Source organism: Odocoileus virginianus, chromosome 4, assembly GCF_023699985.2.
Source record: "Odocoileus virginianus isolate 20LAN1187 ecotype Illinois chromosome 4, Ovbor_1.2, whole genome shotgun sequence".
NCBI classification, from domain to species: Eukaryota; Metazoa; Chordata; class Mammalia; order Artiodactyla; family Cervidae; genus Odocoileus; species Odocoileus virginianus.
The window spans coordinates 93,710,249-93,733,049 of NC_069677.1; the positions used below are offsets into that span (position 1 = coordinate 93,710,249).

Below are 22,801 nucleotides of genomic sequence, written 5' to 3' on the forward strand. Positions count from 1 at the left end.
AATGTTCTAGAAACTTGGGTTTGAGCCTGGGTCTGATCCCTGCGTTGGGAACATCCCCCTGAGAAGGGAATGGCCCACTCCAATATTCTTGTCCGGAGAATTCCACAGACAGAGGAGCCTGGCAGGCTGCAGAGTGGGACAGACTGAGCGACCAACACTTTCACTGTTCACAGTAATTAGCGGCCCTGAAATTGGCTCCATCTCCTGTAAGCGCTTCTTATGCACCCTCCCGCAGTCTCTGGCTCTTCCTCCTCGTTCTCACACCCTAACCCTCCCGACAAGTCCGTTTCTCGGAATCCAAGGAAGAGTGTGAAGGTGGATGAGGACGCTGAGGTTATGACAGCAAGAGTCCTGTCTTTGGACAGACCCCTGGTTTGGGAGATCTCAGTTCATCTCTTCATCTCACCGGAACAGCAAAGTTGTCTCCCGGCAACCTCTGCGGGCCCTTCCTGTTCCGCTCTGTGATAGTCATGTGACCGCACATAAACAGCGGAAGTCGGCCTCAGGGAAGGACGCTGCCGACCGGCCCTATAGTCGTATCTGTGCCTGTGTGCCTTTCAACAGTGGTCGGCAAACCCTGTCAGGTTGGAAGAATGGACCTGTGCCCAGAGGGAAGGTAAGTTTTATCTAACCTAAGAGACTGACTGAGACCGTCGGATACTGAAGCCCTTTCACTGGGGAACTTAGTAAAAACAGGCAGGGACCTTACTGTGCCTCCACGACTTGCCTTCCTTCTCGTGTTTATTAGTTCTCTGAGTAGTTCTGATATTTATCAGATTCTTTGTTGTTGTTTAGTGGCTAAGTTGAGTCCAGCTCTTTGTGACCCCATGGAGTGAAGCCTGCCAGGTTCCTCTGTCCGTGAGATTGCCCAGGTAAGAATACTAGAGTGGGTTGCCATTTCTTTCAGGGGATCTTCCCCACCCAGGGATGGAATTCTGCAGACTCTTGAATTGCAGGCGAATTCTTTTACCGCTGAGCCACCAGGGAAGCAAGTGCACATAAATCCCCTGTGGGTTTTGTTGAAATGCAGCTTCTGGCTCAGTATATTTGAGGTTAGGCCCCAGATTCTGTATTTTTAACAAGTTCCCAGGTGTTGCTTATTTGTTGCTGATCTATGGAGCACACTTTGAGGAGCAAAACTCTTAAGACACTGATTGGCAAACACTGCATTGGGATCACCTGGGAATAGTGAAAATTACCTTCTAGAGCCATCCCTGGATATCTTGATTAGGTGAGTAGAGAAATGCAATGATGCTAAGACACTAGGGATTTTTAAAAGCTTCCAAGTAATTTAGCCAAATCTGAGAACCACTGAGATAAGCCACCGATTCTAGGGCATCTGGTGTCTTCGGCTACTCTCCCTCTTGACCACTTGGGTTCTAAACCCTTTTTGGAGAGTGATCTACCTTCCTGCCTCCACCTGGAAACAGATTTGTTCCATTTGAAAGTAGATTAGAGGTATGGTTCTCCTACCACTTAAATCTCACTCCTGGGCATATGCCCAGACAAAACTATAATTAGAAAAGATACTTCATGTACCTCAGTGTTCATAGTAATACTGTTTACTATAGCCAAGCTATGGAAGTGTGTCCATCAACAGAGGACTGGATAAACAAGATGTGGTACATATATACAATGGAATGTTACTCAGTCATAAAAAGAATGATAATTGCAGCAACATGGATGAACCTAGAGATGATCGTACTAAGGCAGAGAAAGGAAAATACCATAGGATATCCCTTATATGTGGAATCTAAAATACAAATATAGGTGCCCGAGAGCTGATTGGTTAAAGACACCAGAGTAGAAGGGTGTGTGCTCATCTCTTCCTGAGAGAGCACCCAAATCACAACTAGCTGTTGGACAACCATGGACAGGAGGATGCTGGGATGCCTCCCATCCAGAGGCAAAGGAGACGCTGCAACCAGATGGTAGGAGGGGCACAATCATAATAAGGTCAAATCCCATACCTGGCAAGTGAGCGATCCACAAACTAAAGAACAGTAATGTCAAAGAAGTTCTTCCACTGTTGCGAAGGTTCTGAGACCCACGTCAGGCTTCCCAGCCTAGGGATACAGGCAAAGGGACTAGGAGCCCCCAGGAAATCTGACGTTGAAGGCCAGTGGGGTTGGATTACAGGACTGGGGGAAATGAGACTTCACTCTTGGAGGGTACACATAGAATCTTGGGCTCACTAGGACCTAGGGGGAAAGGAGCAGTAATCCCACAAGAGACTGAAGCCCATGTCCCTGCTGGTGTTGGAGAGTCTCCTGAAGAGGTGTGGGTTGGCAGTGGTTTGCCATACGGATGGTGGTACTGGCAGCTGCAGTCCTGGGAGCTGCCCACTGGTGGGAACCCTACTGGAGGATGCCATTAGCCCTACCATAGATCCTGTAGACTCCAGGGAGGGGTTGCCTCAGGTCAAAACACCAAGGTAGGATGCAAAAGAATTTATTTATAAAGCAGAAACAGGCTCACAGAGGAAGAGAACAGACTTGTGGTTTTGAAGGGGAAGGGGTGGTAGGGGAGGGTTGGATTGGGAGTTTGGGGTTGGCAGATGCAAACTATTATATGTGTGCTGTGCTTTGTCACTCAGTCGTGTCTGACTCATTGCAGCCCTATGGACTGTAGCTGCCAGGCTTCTCTGGCCATGGGATTCTCCAGGCAAGAGTACTGGAGTGGGTTGCCATGTCTTCATCCAGGGGATCTTCCAAGCCAAGGTAACAAACTCATGTCTCCTGCATTGGCAAGAAAGTTCTTTACCACTAGCAACCATCTGAGAAGCCTTCAACTGTTTTATATAGGATGGATAAACAACAAGGTCCTACTGTACAGCACAGGAAACTATGTTCAGTATCCTGTGATAAACCTTAATAGAAAAGGATATGAAAAAGAATGTGTATATATAATATATAGCTGAGTCACTTTGCTGTCCAGCAGAAATTAACACAACATTGTAAATCAACTATGAAAAGTGAAAGTCCCTCAGTCGTGTCCAGCTCTTTGCAACCCCATGAACTGTAGCCCACCTGACTCCTCTGCCCATGGTGTTCTCCAGACAAGAATAGTGGAGTGGGTTGCCATTCTCTTCTCCACAGGATCTTCCCCACTCAGGGATCGAACACAGGTCTCCCACATTTCAGGGAGATTCTTCACCATCTGAGCCACCAACTAGAGCAGAAATTAACACAACATTGTAAATCAACTGTACTTCAATAAAATTTTAAAAAACATTATGTATTTTCTAGGGAAAAAATGACCTCTTACATGCTTCAGCACAATGATCAAAATCAGAAAATTTTACACTGATACAATACTGTTACCTAATCTACGACTTGTATGCAAATTTCATCGATTATTGTATTAACATTTTTTTACAGATATAGATTTTCTCCAGTTCTTAATCCATCTAGAAGTACTGTTAGTTTGTTCCTCAAGATTCAGTTTAACTCCTTTGCTATTTTAAAGCCAGAGCAAGATGGCTCTCATCACTTCCCAAAGTGACAAAAGACAAAGTTAATAGGATTTTTTGCCTTTTAAAATATAGCTTTATCTGTGTTACTTTGCCCACTTGCTATCAAGGCCTTCACACATTAAAGAGGCCACAAATAAATTTTCTTTCACTTCTGTTCCAGCCTACATTTCCTCCTGTAATGACTGTCTTTGCATACAGGACTCTTCAGTTGGTGCCAAAATAGGTGGGTCTCATCTATCTGCTTCTCAAATTGCACATCCACTGGACACCTAAAGCATGATCTATAAATGGAAATATTGATAAACTGTACCTCATCGAAATAAGAAAAACTTTGGCCCTGTGAAAGATCCTGTTAAAAGGATTTTAAAAAGCTACTGACTGGAAGAAATATGTTTACAAACCACTCATGATTGACTGAATAATGGCTACTTAAAAATATCAAGTCCTGATGCCTGGAATATGTAAGTGTTATTTTATTTGGAAAAAGGGTCTTTGTTGATGTAATTAAAGTACGGCTTTTGAGATAAGACATTTAGGTCATCCAGGTGGGCCCTAATGCTAACACAATTTTCCTTGTAAGAAAAAGGCTGAGGGAAATTTGACACATACATACAGAGAAGAGACACCAGCATGAAGACAGAGGCAGAGACTGGAGTAATGCAGCCACCAGGGAAACTGGTGAGGAGAGAGCAGAGAGAGCGAGCAGGGGCCACAAGCGCGGGACTGCCCACAGCCACTGGAGGCTGGAGGAGCAGGAGATGGCCGTTCTTCCAGGGGGAGAGCAACCCTGCTGACAGCTTCCCATTGAGCTTCACGTATCCAAAACTGCCAGGGAGTACATTTCCATTGTTTTAAGACACACCGCTGGTGGTGATTTGCTCCATCAGCCCTGGGAAGCTAATACAACATCTATCTAACAAAGGACTAGTGTTTTATTTTTTAATTTTTAAAATTTTCATTGGCTTGTAGTTGATTAACAATGCTGTGTTAGTTGCAGGTGTACAATACGTGAATCAGTTATACATATATCCCCTCTTTTTCACATTCTTTTCCGATATAGGTTATTACAGAATATTGAGTAGAGTTCCTGTGTTGTACAGTAGAAGGACTGGTATTTTAAACAATGAAAGAACATCACAAACTCAACAGTAAAACTCAGTCTGATTAGAGTGAGCACAAACATACACAGACATTGCACTGGCAAGGATAAACAGATGGCAGAGAAGCACAAAAAGGGTGTTTAACAAGACTATCCATCAAGGGAATGCAAATTGAAACAAAAAATGGTACGAATGTATTTACATAGTAGAGTTTCAGATACAGGAAACACATTTATGGTTATTAGGAAAGGGGGAGGGATAAATTGGGAGTTTGGGATTGGCATAAACACACTACTACATGTAGTAGTACATATACTACATGTACTATTGATACAAGTAACAGCTTGGATGAATCTCCAAGAAATTATGTTGAGTGAAAAAAGTTAATCTCAAAAGGTTACCTTGTGTATGATCTTAACTTATGTAACATTTTTTAAATAGCGGAATTTTGAAATAGAAGGCAAAGTAGCGATTGCCACTAAATAGAGGATTGGGAGGGGTGGGAAGAAGGTGGGTGTGATTATAAAAGCACAACATGAAGAGTCCTCATGATTTACCTTTTTTTTTTCTTAAAAAATAAATAGCAACTTTATTAAGTTATAATTCACATACCATAAATTTGCCCATTTACAGTGTATACAGATCCGTGTTTTTTAAGATATTCACAAATATTTGCAATGATTCTCACAATCAATTTTAGAACATTTTTGTCATTCTGAAATTAAACCCTGATAACTACTAAAAGTCATTCCCTACTTTCCAGCCACCCTGCCCATGGTCATAGTCAAACACTAATCGATTTTCTGTCTCTATGTATTAGGAACCTGTGATCTCGCAGGTGCAGGGCAACTAAACCTGGGCACTCTGGAGCCTGTGCTGCGACTACTGAGCCTGTGAGCCACACTAGAGAATTTGTGTGCCGTAATGAAGGATTCCACGTGATGCAACGAAGATCTTGTGTGCTACAACTGAGACCCAACACGGCAAAATAAATAAAGATAAGTAGTAAGCATGCACGGTGACAAGAATACACAGAAGAACTATACAAAAAAGATCTTCATGACCCAGATAACCATGATGGTGTGATCACTCACCTAGAGCCAGACATCCTGGATTGAGAAGTCAAGTGGGCCTTAGGAAGCATCTCTACCAACAAGGCTAGTTGAGGTGATGGAATTCCAGTTGAGCTATTTCAAATCCTAAAAGATAATGCTGTGAAAGTGCTGTGTTCAATATGCCAACAAATTTGGAAAACTTAGCAGTGGCCACAGGACTGGAAAAGGTCAGTTTTCATTCCAATCACAAAGAAGGGCCATGCTAAAGAATGCTCAAACTACCGCCGAATTGCACTCATCTCACATGCTAGTAAAGTAATGCTCAAAATTCTCCAAGCCAGGCTTCAACAGTATGTGAACCATGAACTTCCATGTGCTCAACCTGGATTGAGAAAAGGCAGAGGAACCAGAGATCAAATTGCCAATATCTGCTCAATCATTAAAAAGCAACAATTCCAGAAGAACTTCTACTTCTGCTTTATTGATTATGCCAAAGCCTTTGACTGTGTAGATCACAACAAACTGTGGAAAATTCTTCAAGAGGTGGGAATGCCATGCCATCTTACCTGCCTCCTGAGAAATGTGTATGCCGGTCAAGAAGCAAGAGTTAGAACCAGACATGGAACAACAGACTGGTTCCAAATCGGGAAAGGAGTACATCAAGGCTGTGTATTGTCACCTTGCTTTATTTAACTGATATGCAGAGTACGTCATGAGAAATGCAGGGCTGGATGAAGCACAAGCTAGAATCAAGATTGCTGGGAGAAATATCAATAACCTCAGATATAAGGGTGGTGTCATCTGCATGGCATAAAGTGAAGAACTGAAGAGCCTCCTGATGAAAGTGAAAAAGCTGGCTTAAAACTCAACATTCAGAAAACGAGGATCATGGCATCCAGTCCCATCACATCATAGCAAATAAATGGGGAAACAATGGAAACAGTGACAGACTTTATTTTCTTGGGCTCCAAACACACTGCAGATGGTGACTGCAGCTATGAAATTAAAAGATGCTTGCTCCTTGGAAGAAAAGCTATGACCAACCTAGACAGCATATTAAAATGCAGAGACATTACTTTTGCCAACAAAGGTCTGTCTAGTCAAAGCTATGGTTTTTTCAGTAGTCGTGTATGGATGTGAGAGTTGGACTATAAAGAAAGCTGAGCACCGAAGAATTGATGCTTTCGAACTATCGTGTTGGAGAAAACTCTTGAGAGTCTCTTGGGCTGCAAGGAGATCCAACTAGTCCATCCTAAAGGAAATCAGTCCTGAATATTCATTGGAAGGACTGAAGCTGAAACTCCAATACTTTGGCCACCTGATGCGAAGAACAGATTCACTGGAAAAGACCCCGATGGTGGGAAAGATTAAAGTCAGGAGGAGAAGGGGACAACAGAGGATGAGATGGTTGGATGGCATCACTGAGTCAATGGACATGAGTTTGAGCAAGCTCTGGGAGTTGGTGATGGACAGAGAAGCCTGGCATGCTGCAGTCAATGGGGTCGAAAAGATTCAGACATGACTAAGTGACTGAACCAAAGCATGCAAGAGTTTTAGTGTAATTTTACATACTTTGCTTATTTCAACTTGTAGTATTGATTTTTATTTCCACTAAATGCTTAATCATAATGGCAAGGGTAAGTGAAAATTTGGTAAGTAGGAATAATTTTAGGGGCAGTACTTTAAAAAAGGTATCTACATGTTTGAATATAGTCTAATTAATATATAGTAAGTAAAAGCATAGGTTATCTAACTACTTAAAATTTTAAAATCAGATCTTGTCTAAATTTTACTTTTGCTGAAGAACAGCTGTTCTTAATAGGCAATAACTGATGTCTTAAATATAATGAGAAAACCATCACAAACAATATTAATGCAAATTATTATAAGTATGAGGCAAAAGGGCTTATAATCCTTTGGCTTTATTCTTTGGAAGAGGTCAGGAGAATATTGGCTTGAATTCTGTCACCCTTATCTACTTACTTTACTGTGTTCTTAAAAACAGTATTCATAAAACTTCTAAGGTGACAAGTTGAGCATTCAATGAAATGTTAATGGAAAATTATTTGCAAATGTCTATCTTAAGGTGTTTTAAAAATGAATTGGAATTTACCATGGACTATAAGGATTCTTTGGGCTTCAGTGCTGCTTCAGTGGTAAAGAAGACACAGGTTCTATCCCTGGGTCAGGAAGATTCCCTGGAACAGGAAATGGCAACCCACTCCAGTATTCTTGCCTGGGAAATCTCATGGACAGAGGAGCCTGGTGGGCTACAGTCCATGGGGTCACAAAAGAGTCGGACACAACTTAGCAACTCAACAGCAATAACAACAAATAAGGCGGCTTTGTTTTTCAAGAGCCTTATCTTGAAAGTTTTCATTAATACTAGTCTCTGACATTATAAAATTTTTGTTTTTTGTGCTTTGACAATTTCTAAATACAAACTGAGTTAAAAGATTGTTCCAGAAATCTGCTGCTTCATCAGAAGGCATTTGAACATTTCTTACAGCAGAAAAGAATCCTATTAGTCTTTTAGTTGCTAATGTATGAATCATAACAGTTAAGAAAAAACCAGGTGGAAAATGACTAGCATGCTGGAAATACTTGCATGTACAGAATACCACTGCTTCATTCTGTGTCTGAGCTGGGAGGGTCCCTGTGCTTCTTTCTCAGCAGGTGTGTGGTGTGCTCTGTAGATTGGCATCAGTGACCTGGCCGTTATGCTCAGCCATCTGTTTAAGGAAGTAAAGGATTATACTGTCTATGGAAGCATTGCCCATGTGACCAGTAAAAAGCATTCTTTGGTTATGTTAATGCTCATCAGCCTGAGTTCCCACAGGCGGTTGAGGATTTGGGCCAGTCAGTAGGTATCTTCCAAGTAGGTTTTCTGAACACAATCCTCCAACTCCATCTATGGCTTCCTTCAAATTTTAAAATCTGGCTTGTGCTGGCCAAATCTGGATTAGTTCAGTTTAGTCACTCAGTCGTATCTGACTCTTTGCCACCTCTTGGACTGCAGCACACCAGGCCTCCCTGTCCATCACCAACTCCCAGAGCCAACTCTTAACTCATGTCCATCGGGTCGGTGATGCCATCCAACCATCTCATTCTCTGTTGTCCCCTTCTCCTCCTGCTGCCAATCCCTCCCAGCATCAGGGTCTTTTCCAGTGAGTCAGTTCTTTGCATCAGGTGGCCAGAGTATTAGAGTTTCAGCTTCAGCATCAGTTCTTTCAATGAATATTCAGGACTGATTTCCTTTAGGATGGACTGGTTGGATCTCCTTGCAGTCCAAGGGACTCTCAAGAGTCTTCTCCAACATCACAGTTCAAAAGCATCAATTCTTCGCTGCTCAGCTTTCATTACAGTCTGATTCTCACATCCATACATGACTACTGAAAAAACCATAGCTTTGACTAGATGGACCTTTGTTGGTAAAGTAATGTCTCTGCATTTTAATATGCTGTCTAGGTTGGTCATAGCTTTTCTTCCAAGGAGCAAGCGACTATTAATTTCATGGCTGCAGTCACCATCTGCAGTGATTTTGGAGCCCCCCAAAATAAAGTCTGTCACTGTTTCCAGTTTCCCCATCTATTTGTCATGAAGTGATGGGACCAGATGCCATGATCTTAGTTTTTTGAATGCTGGATTAAAAAACCTGGATACTGGGGTCTAAAGAGAGCTATAGCTTTAAGATATGCATACTCATAGCTGTCTATACCCAGCTTTGCTCTCCTGTTACATGGCTCCTGAAACTCCCAGGTGTGCTCCATGACTGACTGTATCCACTTGCCGGAAGGTTTATCTTCCTGGATGTTGTTCTGCAGCTGGTTGACTATGGCCACAGGGTAGTGGGAGGCTTATGTTCTGGGCCAGGCCAGGGTTGAAGAGCTCATTTGAGCAGGCTGGCACCAGGCTGGTTGGCAATCCTGCCCAAGTGTCTGAAGGGCTAGGATTAACCTAGCTCAGTGCACAGAGAGGAAAAACAGGCAGAAGTAGACTTGAGAGGTAGTGCATGTTGAGGTACTCTGGAATTGGGCTGGTCACATGATGTGAGTGCTTCAAAGAAGGGCGGCTTTGGTCCCAGTGATGAGTGTGGACTGGTCTCTAACGATGACATAGATGTTCCCTCCTCCGCTGGCATCTGTCTCACCTGCCAGGCTTGAAGGCGAGGAGCTGTCTGAGTTTTTCAGTGTTTTAGCTAAAGTATCACAAGTGAGTGATCTCATTTGCCGATTGATGCTCCTGGGATATTTCTGAAGCATCACCACTGATAAGGGATTCACTTCAGTTGACAAAGGAGGTTACTTCATTTGCCGGTGTGCTCAGATCTGGCTTGTTTCAGCCTTGGAATCCACAGTTAGTGAAGAGTACCATCCTCGTGTATGAAGAGCTGCACCCAGTTCAGAAGCATCCTGGATCAAGTCCTGTTTGTCTTGTTCCCCTGTATCTGCCACGAGTGTGGGAGTGGCAGTCCGAGGGTTTCTCAGAGCCTTCTGGCTGAAGGTTTTTCTCAGTTTCAGCAGCACAGCTGCTTGGTTTCTCCCTTTGCACCTCACAGGGCTTCTGTTCACCAGTCCCAGACTCTTAGTTTATCCCTCCTCCCACTTCGGTCACCATAAGTTGTCTGTGAGCCTGGGAACTTTGATCTTGTGCATCTACAGAGCAGCATTCATGGATGATGCTTGTGGCTCATTCCCTGTATGTGGGCAAAGTGTGATTTCCTGCACATGGCTTTCTTCTTCATCAGACCCTACGTGTAGCACAGAGTACGCAGCAAGGTTTGTACACAGTAGACCTGTCACAGAGTTTAGGGGTACTCTGTCGATAGGTATTTCATTAAATGCCGGTCAGTGTCTGAGAGCTGTTGCTGTGGGGAGACGGGCCACAGTGGTATTCAAGAACCTTATTTCGGGGACTTCCCCGGTGGCCCAGTGGTTAGGAACCTGCCTGCCAGTGCAGGGGACATGGGTTCAACCCCTGGTCTGGGAAGAACCCACGTGCCATGGAACAGCTAAGCCCGGGAGCCGGCCTGCTGAGCCCTCGCGCTGCACCTTCTGAAGCCCGGGCTCCGCCTCCTGAAGCCTGGGCGCCACACCAACACCCGGAACTCAAAAAAGGCCACGCACAGCCTGGTTAATTTATTTAAGTTAACTTAATTAAGAAGAACCTTATTTCAAAATTACGCCCTTGCTGTAGCTTGATAGGCTGGTGTATACGTACACTCAAACCATAATCTTTGCTGATACGCATTTTGCAGTCTGTTTATGTAATTAAAGCAACTAGGTATTCCTCATATGCTTTTCTGAAATCAACACACAGTCCCCTGACCCCTCTAAATTTTGGGGATGGCAGGCTCTCCTTTTCATCAGCAGTCAGGATTGGTCAGCAGTGCTGAAGTACAGAGACAATGGAGGATTATTCTGTGACAGTGACTCAACTGTATCATTTTACTCTTCTTTGGGGATCTGAAAGAGGAGGGCATACAGGGGAAGTCTCCGGAAGAGTAATTTTTTTGCAGTTAAAACTATGACCACTTTCTCCTACATAATATTACAAATCTTGACTACTCTGAGGATGTCAGTCTGTTTTGATAGTAACAGGGAAGAGAGAACCAGGAATGTGGAAAAGGATTAGAACCTGACTTTTAAGTGTCTTAGAGGAAATCATTTCTATTTTATTTCATGAGAAAATATAAACATTATCTTAAAATAATGTAAACCTTGCAAGCAGTTGGAAATAAGATATTATATATTTGGTAAATTGCTTATGATTCATTAATTCTCAAATGTTAAATGTTACCCCATAAAAGTTAGCTTTATGTGACTAAATGTAATGTTTTAAAAGAGGGATTGGTTTTATAATAAAATCTGGAAGCTTAACTTTTTATGAATAAAAAGTTCACTGAAGATTTTCCTCTGGGATAGTTTCATAAAGAGGACAGGACAAATATCTATAACTTTTAATATTCTAATGTTGAAAAGGTTATTAGTATGCTAATAAAATCAATACATTGTTTTGTACTAATAATAACTGGAATGCTTTTAGTTTCTGTTTTTTGTGTCATCTTTTCAAAGGAATTTTTGTTCTGTATATTGTTAACCTTTTTTTTTTTTTTTTAAAGAATTTCAGATTTACAGAAAAGTTGCAAAAGTAGTGCAAAGATCCATTGGGTTCTATATATCCTTCAGTCAGATTTTCCAGTTGTTAACAATGTCCATATTTGCATTCATTTTTTTCTCTCTACACACACACACACACAAATACAAATAAATACATATACATACATTGTGGATTTAATTTTTTCCTGAACTTAACTTGAAAATAAGTTGCATACATGATGCCCTGTAGCCTTTCATATTCAGAGTGTATTTACAAGGCAAATATAAAAATTAAGAAATTGACATTCATATAACTTGACCATCTAATCCATAGATTCTGCTCAAAATTTGCCTATTTTCTCCAAACTTTCCATTATGAGTTCAAGATCTAACTCTGGACCATGCAGCATTTACTTGTCACTCCAGCTTGGAGCAGCCCCTAAATCATTGTCCTTCATGACTGTGATGTTTTTGAAGAGTAAATGCCACATTGTAGAATCTCTCTTCATTTGGTATTGCCTTATGTTTCTTCATAATTTATGCATTATGAGCAACAATTGTCTTATCTGTTTGTTTATTTTTGTATATGTTACATAAAATAGATAATTTGTCAGTAGTGTAACACATGTGTATGATTTATAAAAAAACAAAAGGAGCTATGTGCTTAAATATTTTTCCATACAATTTATTCATTCATTTCTTTACTATTGGCCACACCCACATCACACAGGATCTTAGTTCCCTGACCAGGGGTCAAATCCACATCCCCTGCATTGGGAGCATGGAGTCTTAACCACTGGACCACCAGGAAGGACCCTGTTTTAATTGATGGTGATACTTGGAGATAAAGACTTAGAGGCTGCTTTACTAAGTGGTAAGGAGGATAACCAGCCACAATCTAGGAGCTAGAGCCTAGAAAGATGCTGGAGCATTTCAACTGGGAAATTGCTGTGGGAGCCCAGGAGCTTTGAGCTGAATTATTCTGGCTCTGGGTAAGCACATGATTTGTCTTGCATCATTATGCGATCAGATGCTTTAATGAAAAAACTTGGTTTAGCATTTGATGATGTAGAAATTCAAAAGTGTATGTTTTCAATTTATTTAGATACTTGATATTTGGCTGTCATGGCTGAAAAAGTCCTTTCAACAATGTGCTAACCAAAATGGAAAAATTATATCTTTCACTGTGCTTTCAAAATTGTAATTGTCATTGTTTAAAGTCAGACATCTTGGAGTGAGAAGTCAAGTGGGCCTTAGGAAGCATCTCTATCAACAAAGCTAGTGGAGGTGATGGAATTCCAGTTGAGCTCTTTCAAATCCTAAAAGATGATGCTGTTAAAGTGCTGCACTCAATATGCCTGCAAATTTAGAAAACTCAGCAGTGTCCACAGGACAGGAAAAGGTCAGTTTTGATTCCAGTCCCAAAGAAAGGCAATGGCAAGAAATGCTAAAACTACTGCACAATTGCACTCATTTCACACGCTAGCAAAGTAATGCTCCAAATTCTCCGAGCTAGGCTTCAACAGTATGTGAATTGAGAACTTACAGATGTTCAAGCTGGATTTAGGAAGGGCAGAAGAATCGGATCAAATTGCCAACGTCCATTGGGTCATTAAAAAGCAAGAGAATTACAGGAAAATGTCTACTTCTGCTTTATTGATTATGCCAAAGCCTTTGACTGTGTAGATCACAACAAACTGTGGAACATTCTTCAAGAAATGGGAATACCAGACCACCTTACCTGCCTCATGAGAAATGTGTATGCAGGTCAAGAAGCAACAGTTGAAACCAGACGTGGAACAACAGACTAGTTCCAAATTGGGGAAGGAGTCCGTCAAGGCTGTATATTGTCACCCTGCTTGTTTAACTGATATGCAGAGTACATCGTGCAAAATGCCAGGTGGATGAAGCTCAAATTGGAATCAAGATTGCCAGGAGAAATATCAACAACCTCAGATAGGCAGATGACACCACCCTATGGCAGAAAACAAAGAGGAACTAAAGTCTGTTGATGAAAGTGAAAGAGGAGAGGGAAAAAGCTGGCTTAAAACTCAACATTCAAAAAATGAAGATCATGGTGTCTGGTCCCATCACTTCATGGCAAATAGATGGGGAAACAATGGAAACAGTGACACTTTATTTCCTTGAGCTCCAAAATCACTGCAGATGGTGACTGTAGCCATGAAATTAAAAGTTGCTTGCTCCTTGGAAGAAAATCTATGACCAACCTAGACAGCATATTAAAAAGCAGAGACATGACTTTGTCAACAAAGGTCTGTCTAGTCAAAGCTATGGTTTTCCCAGTATTCATGTATGGATGTGAGAATTGGACCATAAAGATGAGCACTGAAGAATTGGTGCTTTTGAGCTGTGGTGTTGGAGAAGACTCTTGAGAGTCCCTTGGACTAGAAGGAGATCAGTCCTTGAATATTCATTGGAAGGACTGATGCTGAAGCTGAAACTCCAATACTTTGGCCACCTGATGCGAAGAATTGACTCACTGGAAAAGACCCTGATGCTGGGAGGGATTGGCGGCAGGAGGAGAAGGGGACGACAGAGGGTGAGATGGTTGGATGGCATCACCAATGTGATGGACATGAGTTTGAGCAAGCTCTGGAAGTTGGTGATGGACAGGGAGTCCTGATGTGCTGCAGTCCATGGGGTCACTGTAAGGTACAGTTCGGGCGAGGCAGAAAAGGAAAGACGACCTCAACAGAAGTAGGTTACCTTTATTCAGGCAAGGAGGGGCAACAGTCGGCCTAACAACCAGGCTGAGTGCCGAGAGGGATCAGGGAGGCTTCATACTTATAGGGAGGTTTGTGGAAGTGATAAGGGAAACATTAATCAGGCGGGATATTTTGAGTATTCTTTTGTTGAGATGACATTTGTAGTTGGGCAGGGGGTGATAAGTCTTCTGGGCAGGTGTAGGGGGTGGTAGGTTTCTGGACAGGGGGTGATAAGTCCCAGATAGATACAACTGGCCTGGAGCATCAGGGTGGAACTAAAGTTCTGTTTTGTTTTCTCTGAAGTTAGATGATTCAGCGAGGGGCCTTGGAGACTGTTGTTCTCTTTTCTAGGCCCAGAAGACTCCTTCAGTCACAGAGAGTCGGACATGACTGAGCGACTGAACTGTCCACTGATTGTCACTATAGCCGAAGTCAACACATTTGGATCAGTTAATTTCTTTGTAAGAGAAAAGTGAAGACCTCATCTTCAGTCAGTCAGTCCTTTCAGGCACTTTCCCACAATCTCTCCTGCAGTCCTCTCTGGGGTCACTTTGTGGACGCTGGCACATTTCTCCCAGTCCTTTACGCCATGTTGGTGGCTGGCAGGCCGGTCTAGGTACAGCACTCAGTGGAAGAAGGACACCTCACCCAAGGCGCATCCCCTCCCAGGGGCAGCTGTCCGTCAACAACTGGTTGGTGCTGGATTAAAGGTGGGCTGACTTGCTGAGAGCTGAGACCGCACTGAACGGCCATCACAGGCCCAGAGCTGTGCAACGCGTTGGTTAAGGACCTTGTGGGAACTGCGTCTCAGTTCAGTTCCTCCTCCTGCCTCCGTCTGTCCCCTCAGTTGACCTCAAGGGCGCTCCCCAGTAGCATTTCTATATGTGACTGTTCCTGTCAGAATCCGTTTCCCAGGGAACCTGATCTAAGAACGTTACCCTCTAAAAAAGAGTGCAAAGAGCCCTATGTTTTAAAATGTCTTGTTTTTATAAATCTAACATCACCTACAACATCCATTGCTGTCTTATGGCTTCATCGTCTTTGCTACCAATAGCTTGCCTGTGAATGACAGAGGGAATACAGTCCATGTGGGGTGTCAATACTTTATCTGTACCTTTGCTTGGGAATTTCTAAAATTCATTTGAAGTAGTTTTCTGAACTTTTCTATATATTGTAGGTTTTCTAAAAGATGTTATCTTTACCTGAGGGAAAATATTATTTGGTCTTTTTTTTGTGTGTGTGCGGTCCATAAAAAATAGTTCTTCATGTATTTTGTCATTGGAAACAGAATCCAGAGAATACCATAAGCTTAAATGTGTTAGAAACATCAGTGCTTCATCCAAATATATAGCAAACATTCAACACTATGTGATTTTTTCCAACATTTGCTTCTTTATCCTTTTATAATGCTTTCCGCATATCATGCAACAATATTTGACTAACAAAGATACATATTTTGGGTTTCACCATATGCTTTTTTTGGTATTATTTCAGCCACTTTAACTGTGACAGAACAAGTGTTTCCTCAATGGATGTGGCTGTGCTTTTGTAAAATACCTTTGCTTTAAAATGAGAAACCTCAAAAGAAGTTTCTAAATACATATATTACTATGTTTCACAACACTGTAGAATTCTGTGTGTAGTGTTGTATGATTGGAGAAATCCCTGAAAAACTGTAAGGGTTTTTCTTTAGGTCTGAGATGCTTCGTTTTAACCCATCCTATTCATCTTTATGGCATCATGCTACCATTTGCTCTGTTTCTGGCAATATGGTAAACTAGATTACCCAGAAAGCTTCCTGTTATAAAATGCTCTCACATATTAGTGAAAACATAAAAAAGAATCATTTTAAAATGTGTAACTGAGGCAGAAAGCATGTAAGAACATTTCCAGTGGACTGAAAATGAAGTATGAACTGAAAACCAGAGCCAAAACCACACTGGAAGGTGCTTTGACAGCCTGGGGCGTGGGATCAGAAGATGGCTACATGGAATCCTTCTCAGTCGCATAGAGGTTTAGACCTCAGGACCTACACAAGAATAGGGGATAATGCCTTGGGACTCTTAGAAGTTTAAAGGCTGCATTTGAGACTCCCACAGAAAGCTGGGTCCTTTGAAGATTCACACTAGAAAACTTACCCACTGGTGCAGAATAGTGTCTGAACGACATTTGTATGTTTTTATTCAGATTTTAGATAGAAAAATTTTTTCCTGAAAATCTGTAACTATATCACTATCTTCACCCAGAGCTGGGTGTCAGTATGGTTCTAGGAAACTCCAAGTCAATAAACTAACATAAGAGATCCACGCCTCCTCTGAAAATCCTGGGCTTCTGGCAAAGTAAATGTAAACCTCTCAGGAGGCACGCCCTCCCAGAGTTCTGAGAGTGCTGGAGAGCTCACAGCACAAAATGACAAAGCATGTGAGGGAAGACTTGACACCGTTTGAGGCAGTGTCCTCAGCGAGCTGCAGTAATCCACTCAAGAGCTTCAGATTAGAGAACTACCGAGGAGTAAAAGTTAAATAAGGATGCCTAAATCAGTGAGATTCAAGGGTGAATCCTAGAGCTTTCGGAAGGGTGATACTGAGACTTCCTGAGACGAAAAGACTAAAGCAGAAGAACCTTTCGTGGGGGGCATAAATCCGGAGTTTGGATTTTCACATCATCATTTTGAGATATCTACTAGCTATTCAAGAAGTGAGACCTTTACAGGCAGCTGGATCTGTCCGTCCACCCGTCCACCCGTCTGTTTGCCTGCCACCTGCCTCTAGCTCTTCTCTGCAGACCTCTCTGTGTGTACGCCCAGACCTCTGAGTTGGGCGTTCGGCCTGTCCTTGGCCTCTGACTTCTCCCACTGCAGTCCCCTCCAGCCCCGCACAGGCCTGGGGCCCCCTTTCGGCCCTTTGAATGTCAAGGACTCTCAACTGTTGTTGCATCTGGAACTACCTGGGGGAGAGTTTAAAAATCCCGATGCCTGGGTGCCTGGGTTGCATCCTGTTATATCAGCCTGTTTGGGGGTGGAGCCAGGCATCAGTTCAGTTCAGTCACTTCGTCGTGTCCGACTCTTTGTGACCCCATGAGCCGCAGCACGCCAGACCTCCCTGTCCATCACCAACTCCTAGAGTCCACCCAAACCCATGTCCATCGAGTCGGTGATGCCATCCAACCATCTCATCCTCTGTCGTCCCCTTCTCCTCCTGCCCTCCATCTTTCCCAGCATCAGGGTCTTGTCCAATGAGTCAGCTCTTCGTATCAGGTGGCCAAAGGATTGGAGTTTCAGCTTCATCATCAGTCCTTCCAGTGAACACCCAGGACTGATCTCCTTTAGGATGGACTGGTTGGATCTCCTTGCAGTCCAAGGGGCTCTCAAGAGTCTTCTCCAACACCACAGTTCAAAAGCATCAATTCTTCTGCACTCAGCTTTCTTTTAGTCCAACTTTCACATCCATACATTATCACTGGAAAAACCATAGTACCTTAAACATTTTAACCCAGTTTTATTGAGAAATAATTGACACACATCACTGTATGAGTTTAAGGCATAGAGCATGATGGTTTGATTTACATATATTGTAAAATGTATATTGCAGTACATTCAGCTAACGTCCATCGTCTCACATAGATACACTAGAAAAAGAAAAGAAGGAAAGTGATTTTCTCCTTGAGTGGAGAACACTCAGCAGATGGTCTTTTCACAACTTTCCTATCATAGAGCAATGTTCGCAGTGGTCAGCATGTTGTACTTCATGTTCCAGTACTTGTTTACCATGTAGCTAGAAATGTGTGAAGTGAAGTGGAGACTCTTTGCAACCCCGTGGACTGTAGCCTACCAGGCTCCTCATCCATGGAATTTTCCTGGTAAGAGTACTGGAGTGGGTCGCCATTTCCTTCTCCAGGGGAACTTCCCGATCCAGGGATTGAACCCGGGCCTCCTGCATTGCAGGCAGACACTTTACCCTCTGAGCCACCGGGCCGGGGAATGTGTATATTTATTTATTAAATACGGCTGCTCTTGGGTCTTTGTTGCTGTGCATGGGCTTCCTCTAGTTGCGGCGAGCCGGCGGGGCCTTCTCTTCCCGCAGCGCTTCTCTGGTTGCAGAGCGCAGGCTCGTGTGCCCCGGCTTCAGCAGCGGCGGCGGTGCGCGGGCTCGGCGGCGGCGGCGCGCGGGCTCAGCAGCTGCAGAGCGCAGGCCCCGTGGGCGCGGGCTCGGCGGCGGCGGCGCGCGGGCTCAGCAGCTGCAGAGCGCAGGCCCCGTGGGCGCGGGCTCGGCGGCGGCGGCGCGCGGGCTCAGCAGCTGCAGAGCGCAGTCTCGTGTGCCCCGGCTTCAGCGGCGGCGGCGCGCGGGCTCAGCAGCCGCAGAGCGCAGGCCCCGTGGGCGCGGGCTCGGCGGCGGCGGCGCGCGGGCTCAGCAGCTGCAGAGCGCAGGCCCCGTGGGCGCGGGCTCGGCGGCGGCGGCGCGCGGGCTCAGCAGCTGCAGAGCGCAGTCTCGTGTGCCCCGGCTTCAGCGGCGGCGGCGCGCGGGCTCAGCAGCCGCAGAGCGCAGGCCCCGTGGGCGCGGGCTCGGCGGCGGCGGCGCGCGGGCTCAGCAGCTGCAGAGCGCAGGCCCCGTGGGCGCGGGCTCGGCGGCGGCGGCGCGCGGGCTCAGCAGCCGCAGAGCGCAGGCCCCGTGGGCGCGGGCTCAGCAGCTGCAGAGCGCAGGCCCCGTGGGCGCGGGCTCGATGGCGGCGGCGCGCGGGCTCAGCAGCTGCAGAGCGCAGGCCCCGTGGGCGCGGGCTCGGCGGCGGCGGCGCGCGGGCTCAGCAGCTGCAGAGCGCAGGCCCCGTGTGCCCCGGCTTCAGCGGCGGCGGCGCGCGGGCTCAGCAGCTGCAGAGCGCAGGCCCCGTGGGCGCGGGCTCGGCGGCGGCGGCGCGCGGGCTCAGCAGCTGCAGAGCGCAGGCCCCGTGGGCGCGGGCTCGGCGGCGGCGGCGCGCGGGCTCAGCAGCCGCAGAGCGCAGGCCCCGTGGGCGCGGGCTCGATGGCGGCGGCGCGCGGGCTCAGCAGCTGCAGAGCGCAGGCCCCGTGGGCGCGGGCTCGGCGGCGGCGGCGCGCGGGCTCAGCAGCCGCGGAGCGCAGGCCCCGTGGGCGCGGGCTCGATGGCGGCGGCGCGCGGGCTCAGCAGCTGCAGAGCGCAGGCCCCGTGGGCGCGGGCTCGGCGGCGGCGGCGCGCGGGCTCAGCAGCCGCAGAGCGCAGGCCCCGTGGGCGCGGGCTCAGCAGCTGCAGAGCGCAGGCCCCGTGGGCGCGGGCTCGATGGCGGCGGCGCGCGGGCTCAGCAGCTGCAGAGCGCAGGCCCCGTGGGCGCGGGCTCGGCGGCGGCGGCGCGCGGGCTCAGCAGCCGCGGAGCGCAGGCCCCGTGGGCGCAGGCTCGATGGCGGCGGCGCGCGGGCTCAGCAGCTGCAGAGCGCAGGCCCCGTGGGCGCGGGCTCGGCGGCGGCGGCGCGCGGGCTCAGCAGCCGCGGAGCGCAGGCCCCGTGGGCGCAGGCTCGATGGCGGCGGCGCGCGGGCTCAGCAGCTGCAGAGCGCAGGCCTCGTGGGCGCGGGCTCCGCGGCTGGGGCCCGCAGGCTCTGGTGTTCAGAGCACGGGCTTAGCCGCCCCACGGCACGTGGGGCCTTCCTGGACCGGGGATCGAACTCATCCCCTGCATTGGCAGGCAGGTTCTTAACTATTGGACCACCAGGAAGTTGCTAGAGATTTGTAATTTGTCCCTTTTGGCCACCTTCTTGCAGTTCCCTCTGGTTTTACCCTCTGCCTCAGGTACCACATGCCTGATCTTTTTTCTGTGAGTTGTTTTGGTTTGTTGTGTTTTTTCAGAGTCTGCATGTGAGATTATACACTGTTTGTCTTTCTCTGTCTGACTTATTTCCCTTAATATAATGCCTTCAGGTTTCATCCATGTTGTCACAAATGGTAGGATTTCCTTATTTTTAAAGGCTGAATAATACTCCATTTCATGTATATCTTGTATAAAGATATTTGTACACACACACACACACACACACAACTTCTTTATTCATCCATCTACTGATGGACACACAGCTTGCTTCCGCACTTTGCCTGTTTTAAATAATGCTGCCTTGCTATGAACATGGGGGTGCAGATAACTTTTTGAGTTAGTGTCTTCATTTTCTCTGGATATGTTCCCAGAAACGGAATTACAAGATCTGTTGTAGTTCTACTTTTTTTTTTTTTAACTTTTTAAAAACTTTTATTTGTTTATTTGGCCGCCCTGGGTCTTAGTTGTAGCATGTGGGATCTAGCTCCCTGAGCAGGCATCAAACCTGGGCCCCCTGCACTGGGAGCTCAGAGTCTTAGCCACTGGACCACCAGGGAAGTCCCTGTAGTTCTACTTTAATTTTTTGAGGAAGCTTGTGGGTTCCTCCACACTGTTTTCCATAGTTGCCGTACCAATTTACATTCCCACCAACATTGCCAAGGGTTCCGTTTTCTCCACATCTATGCTAGCATTTGTTATTCTCTTACTGATAATGGCTGTTCTAATAGAAGTGAGGTAATATCTCACTGTGGTTTTAATTTGCATCTGCCAAATGACTGGAGAAGGAAAAGGCTACCCACTCCGTGTTCTGGCCTGGGGAATCCCGTGGACTGTGTGGTCCGCAGGGTCGCGAAGGGTGGGACACGCTGAGGGGCTTTTGCCTTCGCCTCACCCAAATGACTGCTGATGTGGGACATCTCTTTATGGACCTATTGGCCTTTTATATACATTCTTTGGAAGATTGTTTATTTAGGTCCTTTGCCCATTTTAAATTGGGTTATTTGCTTTTTTATTATTGAGCTGTATGTCTTTATGTATTTTGGATATCAACCCCTTATCAGATACGTATCTGATACATACCATATGAACAATAGAGTTTGCACATATTTTTTCCCATTCTGTAGGTTGTCTGGTCCCTTCAGACTTCAGTACTTTTTAAATCTCCACGTGATCAATGTGCAGCAAAATTTGGAAACAGACTGCTGAAGCCCCTGGCTGCTTTAAGTGCAGTTTTCATCCAGCAAACATGGTCCTTCCAGCAGCAGCATTGGCATCACCTGAGACCCTGTTGGAGAGGCAGATCTCAGCAGCAACCTTGCCCTCTGGAATCACATCCTGCATTTTAACCAGCTCTTTCAGAGATTTATGCTCACAGTAATGTCTGAGCAGCACTGTGTCTGTCTCTGCAGAAGCTGTCTTCTCCATCATGCCTGCACCCCCACACCCCTCATCCTGCTGGCTCATTCCCACCTCCTTGATTGACCTCAGATATCCCTCTCCTGGAAGCCTTCCTCATCCTTCCCCCTACATACTCAGGCTGGTCTTTGAGGGATCCCCTTACTGTGATTTTTGGCTCAGCCACCCTTGATTTTAGACCCACAGTGGGAGGGGCAACATTGCTGATAGTAGTTTCTCAGTGTTTGTTGAATTGAGTGGCTAAGGCGGACGTCAGCCAGGTGGGACTCATCGGTGGTCATGGCCAGGACCCAGGTCTGTGAGAGCAAACTCCTGAGGATTCTGGCTCTAACAACAGTAGCCCTGACGTGATGAGCTCTGACCACAGGCTGCATCAGGCTATTGATTTTCTTTTATCTTCTTTGCTGTGGTGCAGGAGACTGGGGCTTGCAAGGTGTATGGTCATAGCTAGAGGAGGAATCTGAATTCTGTAGATATCTCCCTCATGGGCTTCCCTGGTAACATGGCAGAGAATGAGGGGTGGGTTTGGGTTGGGGTTTGTTCTATGATCTTATTAAAATTATTTCCATGATAAGTTTATTTTCCTAATTGTAAAACCAATACACAAAGAAGCACAATTGGAGAAAGGTGGTCAAAAAGTACAGTCTTCCAGTTACAAGACAAATAAGCACTAGGGTGTCCTGTGATGATGACTGAAAATGTTAATAAGAAAATCATCTGTTCAAAAAAAAAAAAAAGAAAATCATCAGTTCAGTTCAGTTGCTCAGTCACGTCTGACTCTCTGCAACCCCATGGACTGCAGCACATCAGGACTCCCTGTCCATCACCAACTTCTGGAGTTTGCTCAAACTCATGTCCGTCACATTGGTGATGCCATCCAATCATCTCATCCTCTGTCGTCCCCTTCTGCTCCTACCTTCAGTCTTTCCCAGCATCAGGCTCTTTTACAATGAGTCAGCTCTTCGAATCAGGTGGCCAAAGTATTGGAGTTTCAGCTTCACCATCAGTCCTTCCAGTGAATATTCAGGATTGATTTCCTTTAGGATGGACTGGTTTGATCTCCTTGTTGTCCAAGGGACTTTTCAAGAGTCTTCTGCAATGCTACAGTTCAAAAGCATC

General features: G+C 45.6%; 1 protein-coding gene, 1 long non-coding RNA gene and 1 pseudogene across 2 annotated transcripts; 2 read left to right on the forward strand and 1 right to left on the reverse strand.

Annotated features, from left to right (window-relative positions):
- Positions 1–376: 376 nt before the first annotated feature.
- On the forward strand, positions 377–7,742 carry LOC139034853 (uncharacterized). Its single transcript, XR_011487450.1, has 3 exons — positions 377–616; positions 796–3,936; positions 5,396–7,742. It is a non-coding gene; the product is annotated as an uncharacterized lncRNA (long non-coding RNA).
- Positions 7,743–9,110: 1,368 nt separating this feature from the next.
- On the reverse strand, positions 9,111–15,045 carry LOC110144075 (nuclear receptor subfamily 2 group C member 2 pseudogene; annotated as a pseudogene).
- Positions 15,044–20,155, forward strand: LOC139034870 (spidroin-2-like). Its single transcript, XM_070467096.1, has 2 exons — positions 15,044–15,064; positions 18,554–20,155. Exons 1-2 carry the CDS (start codon positions 15,044–15,046, stop codon positions 20,153–20,155), a joined length of 1,623 nt encoding a protein of 540 aa, XP_070323197.1.
- The last annotated feature ends 2,646 nt before the right edge of the window (positions 20,156–22,801 follow it).

Coding starts and splice junctions, on each gene's coding strand:
- LOC139034870 (XM_070467096.1), top strand. CDS start 15,044: ATGTTGGTGGCTGGCAGGCCG. Junction 15,065..18,553: donor TGTTGGTGGCTGGCAGGCCG/GTCTAGGTACAG, acceptor CTCTGGTTGCAG/AGCGCAGGCTCGTGTGCCCC.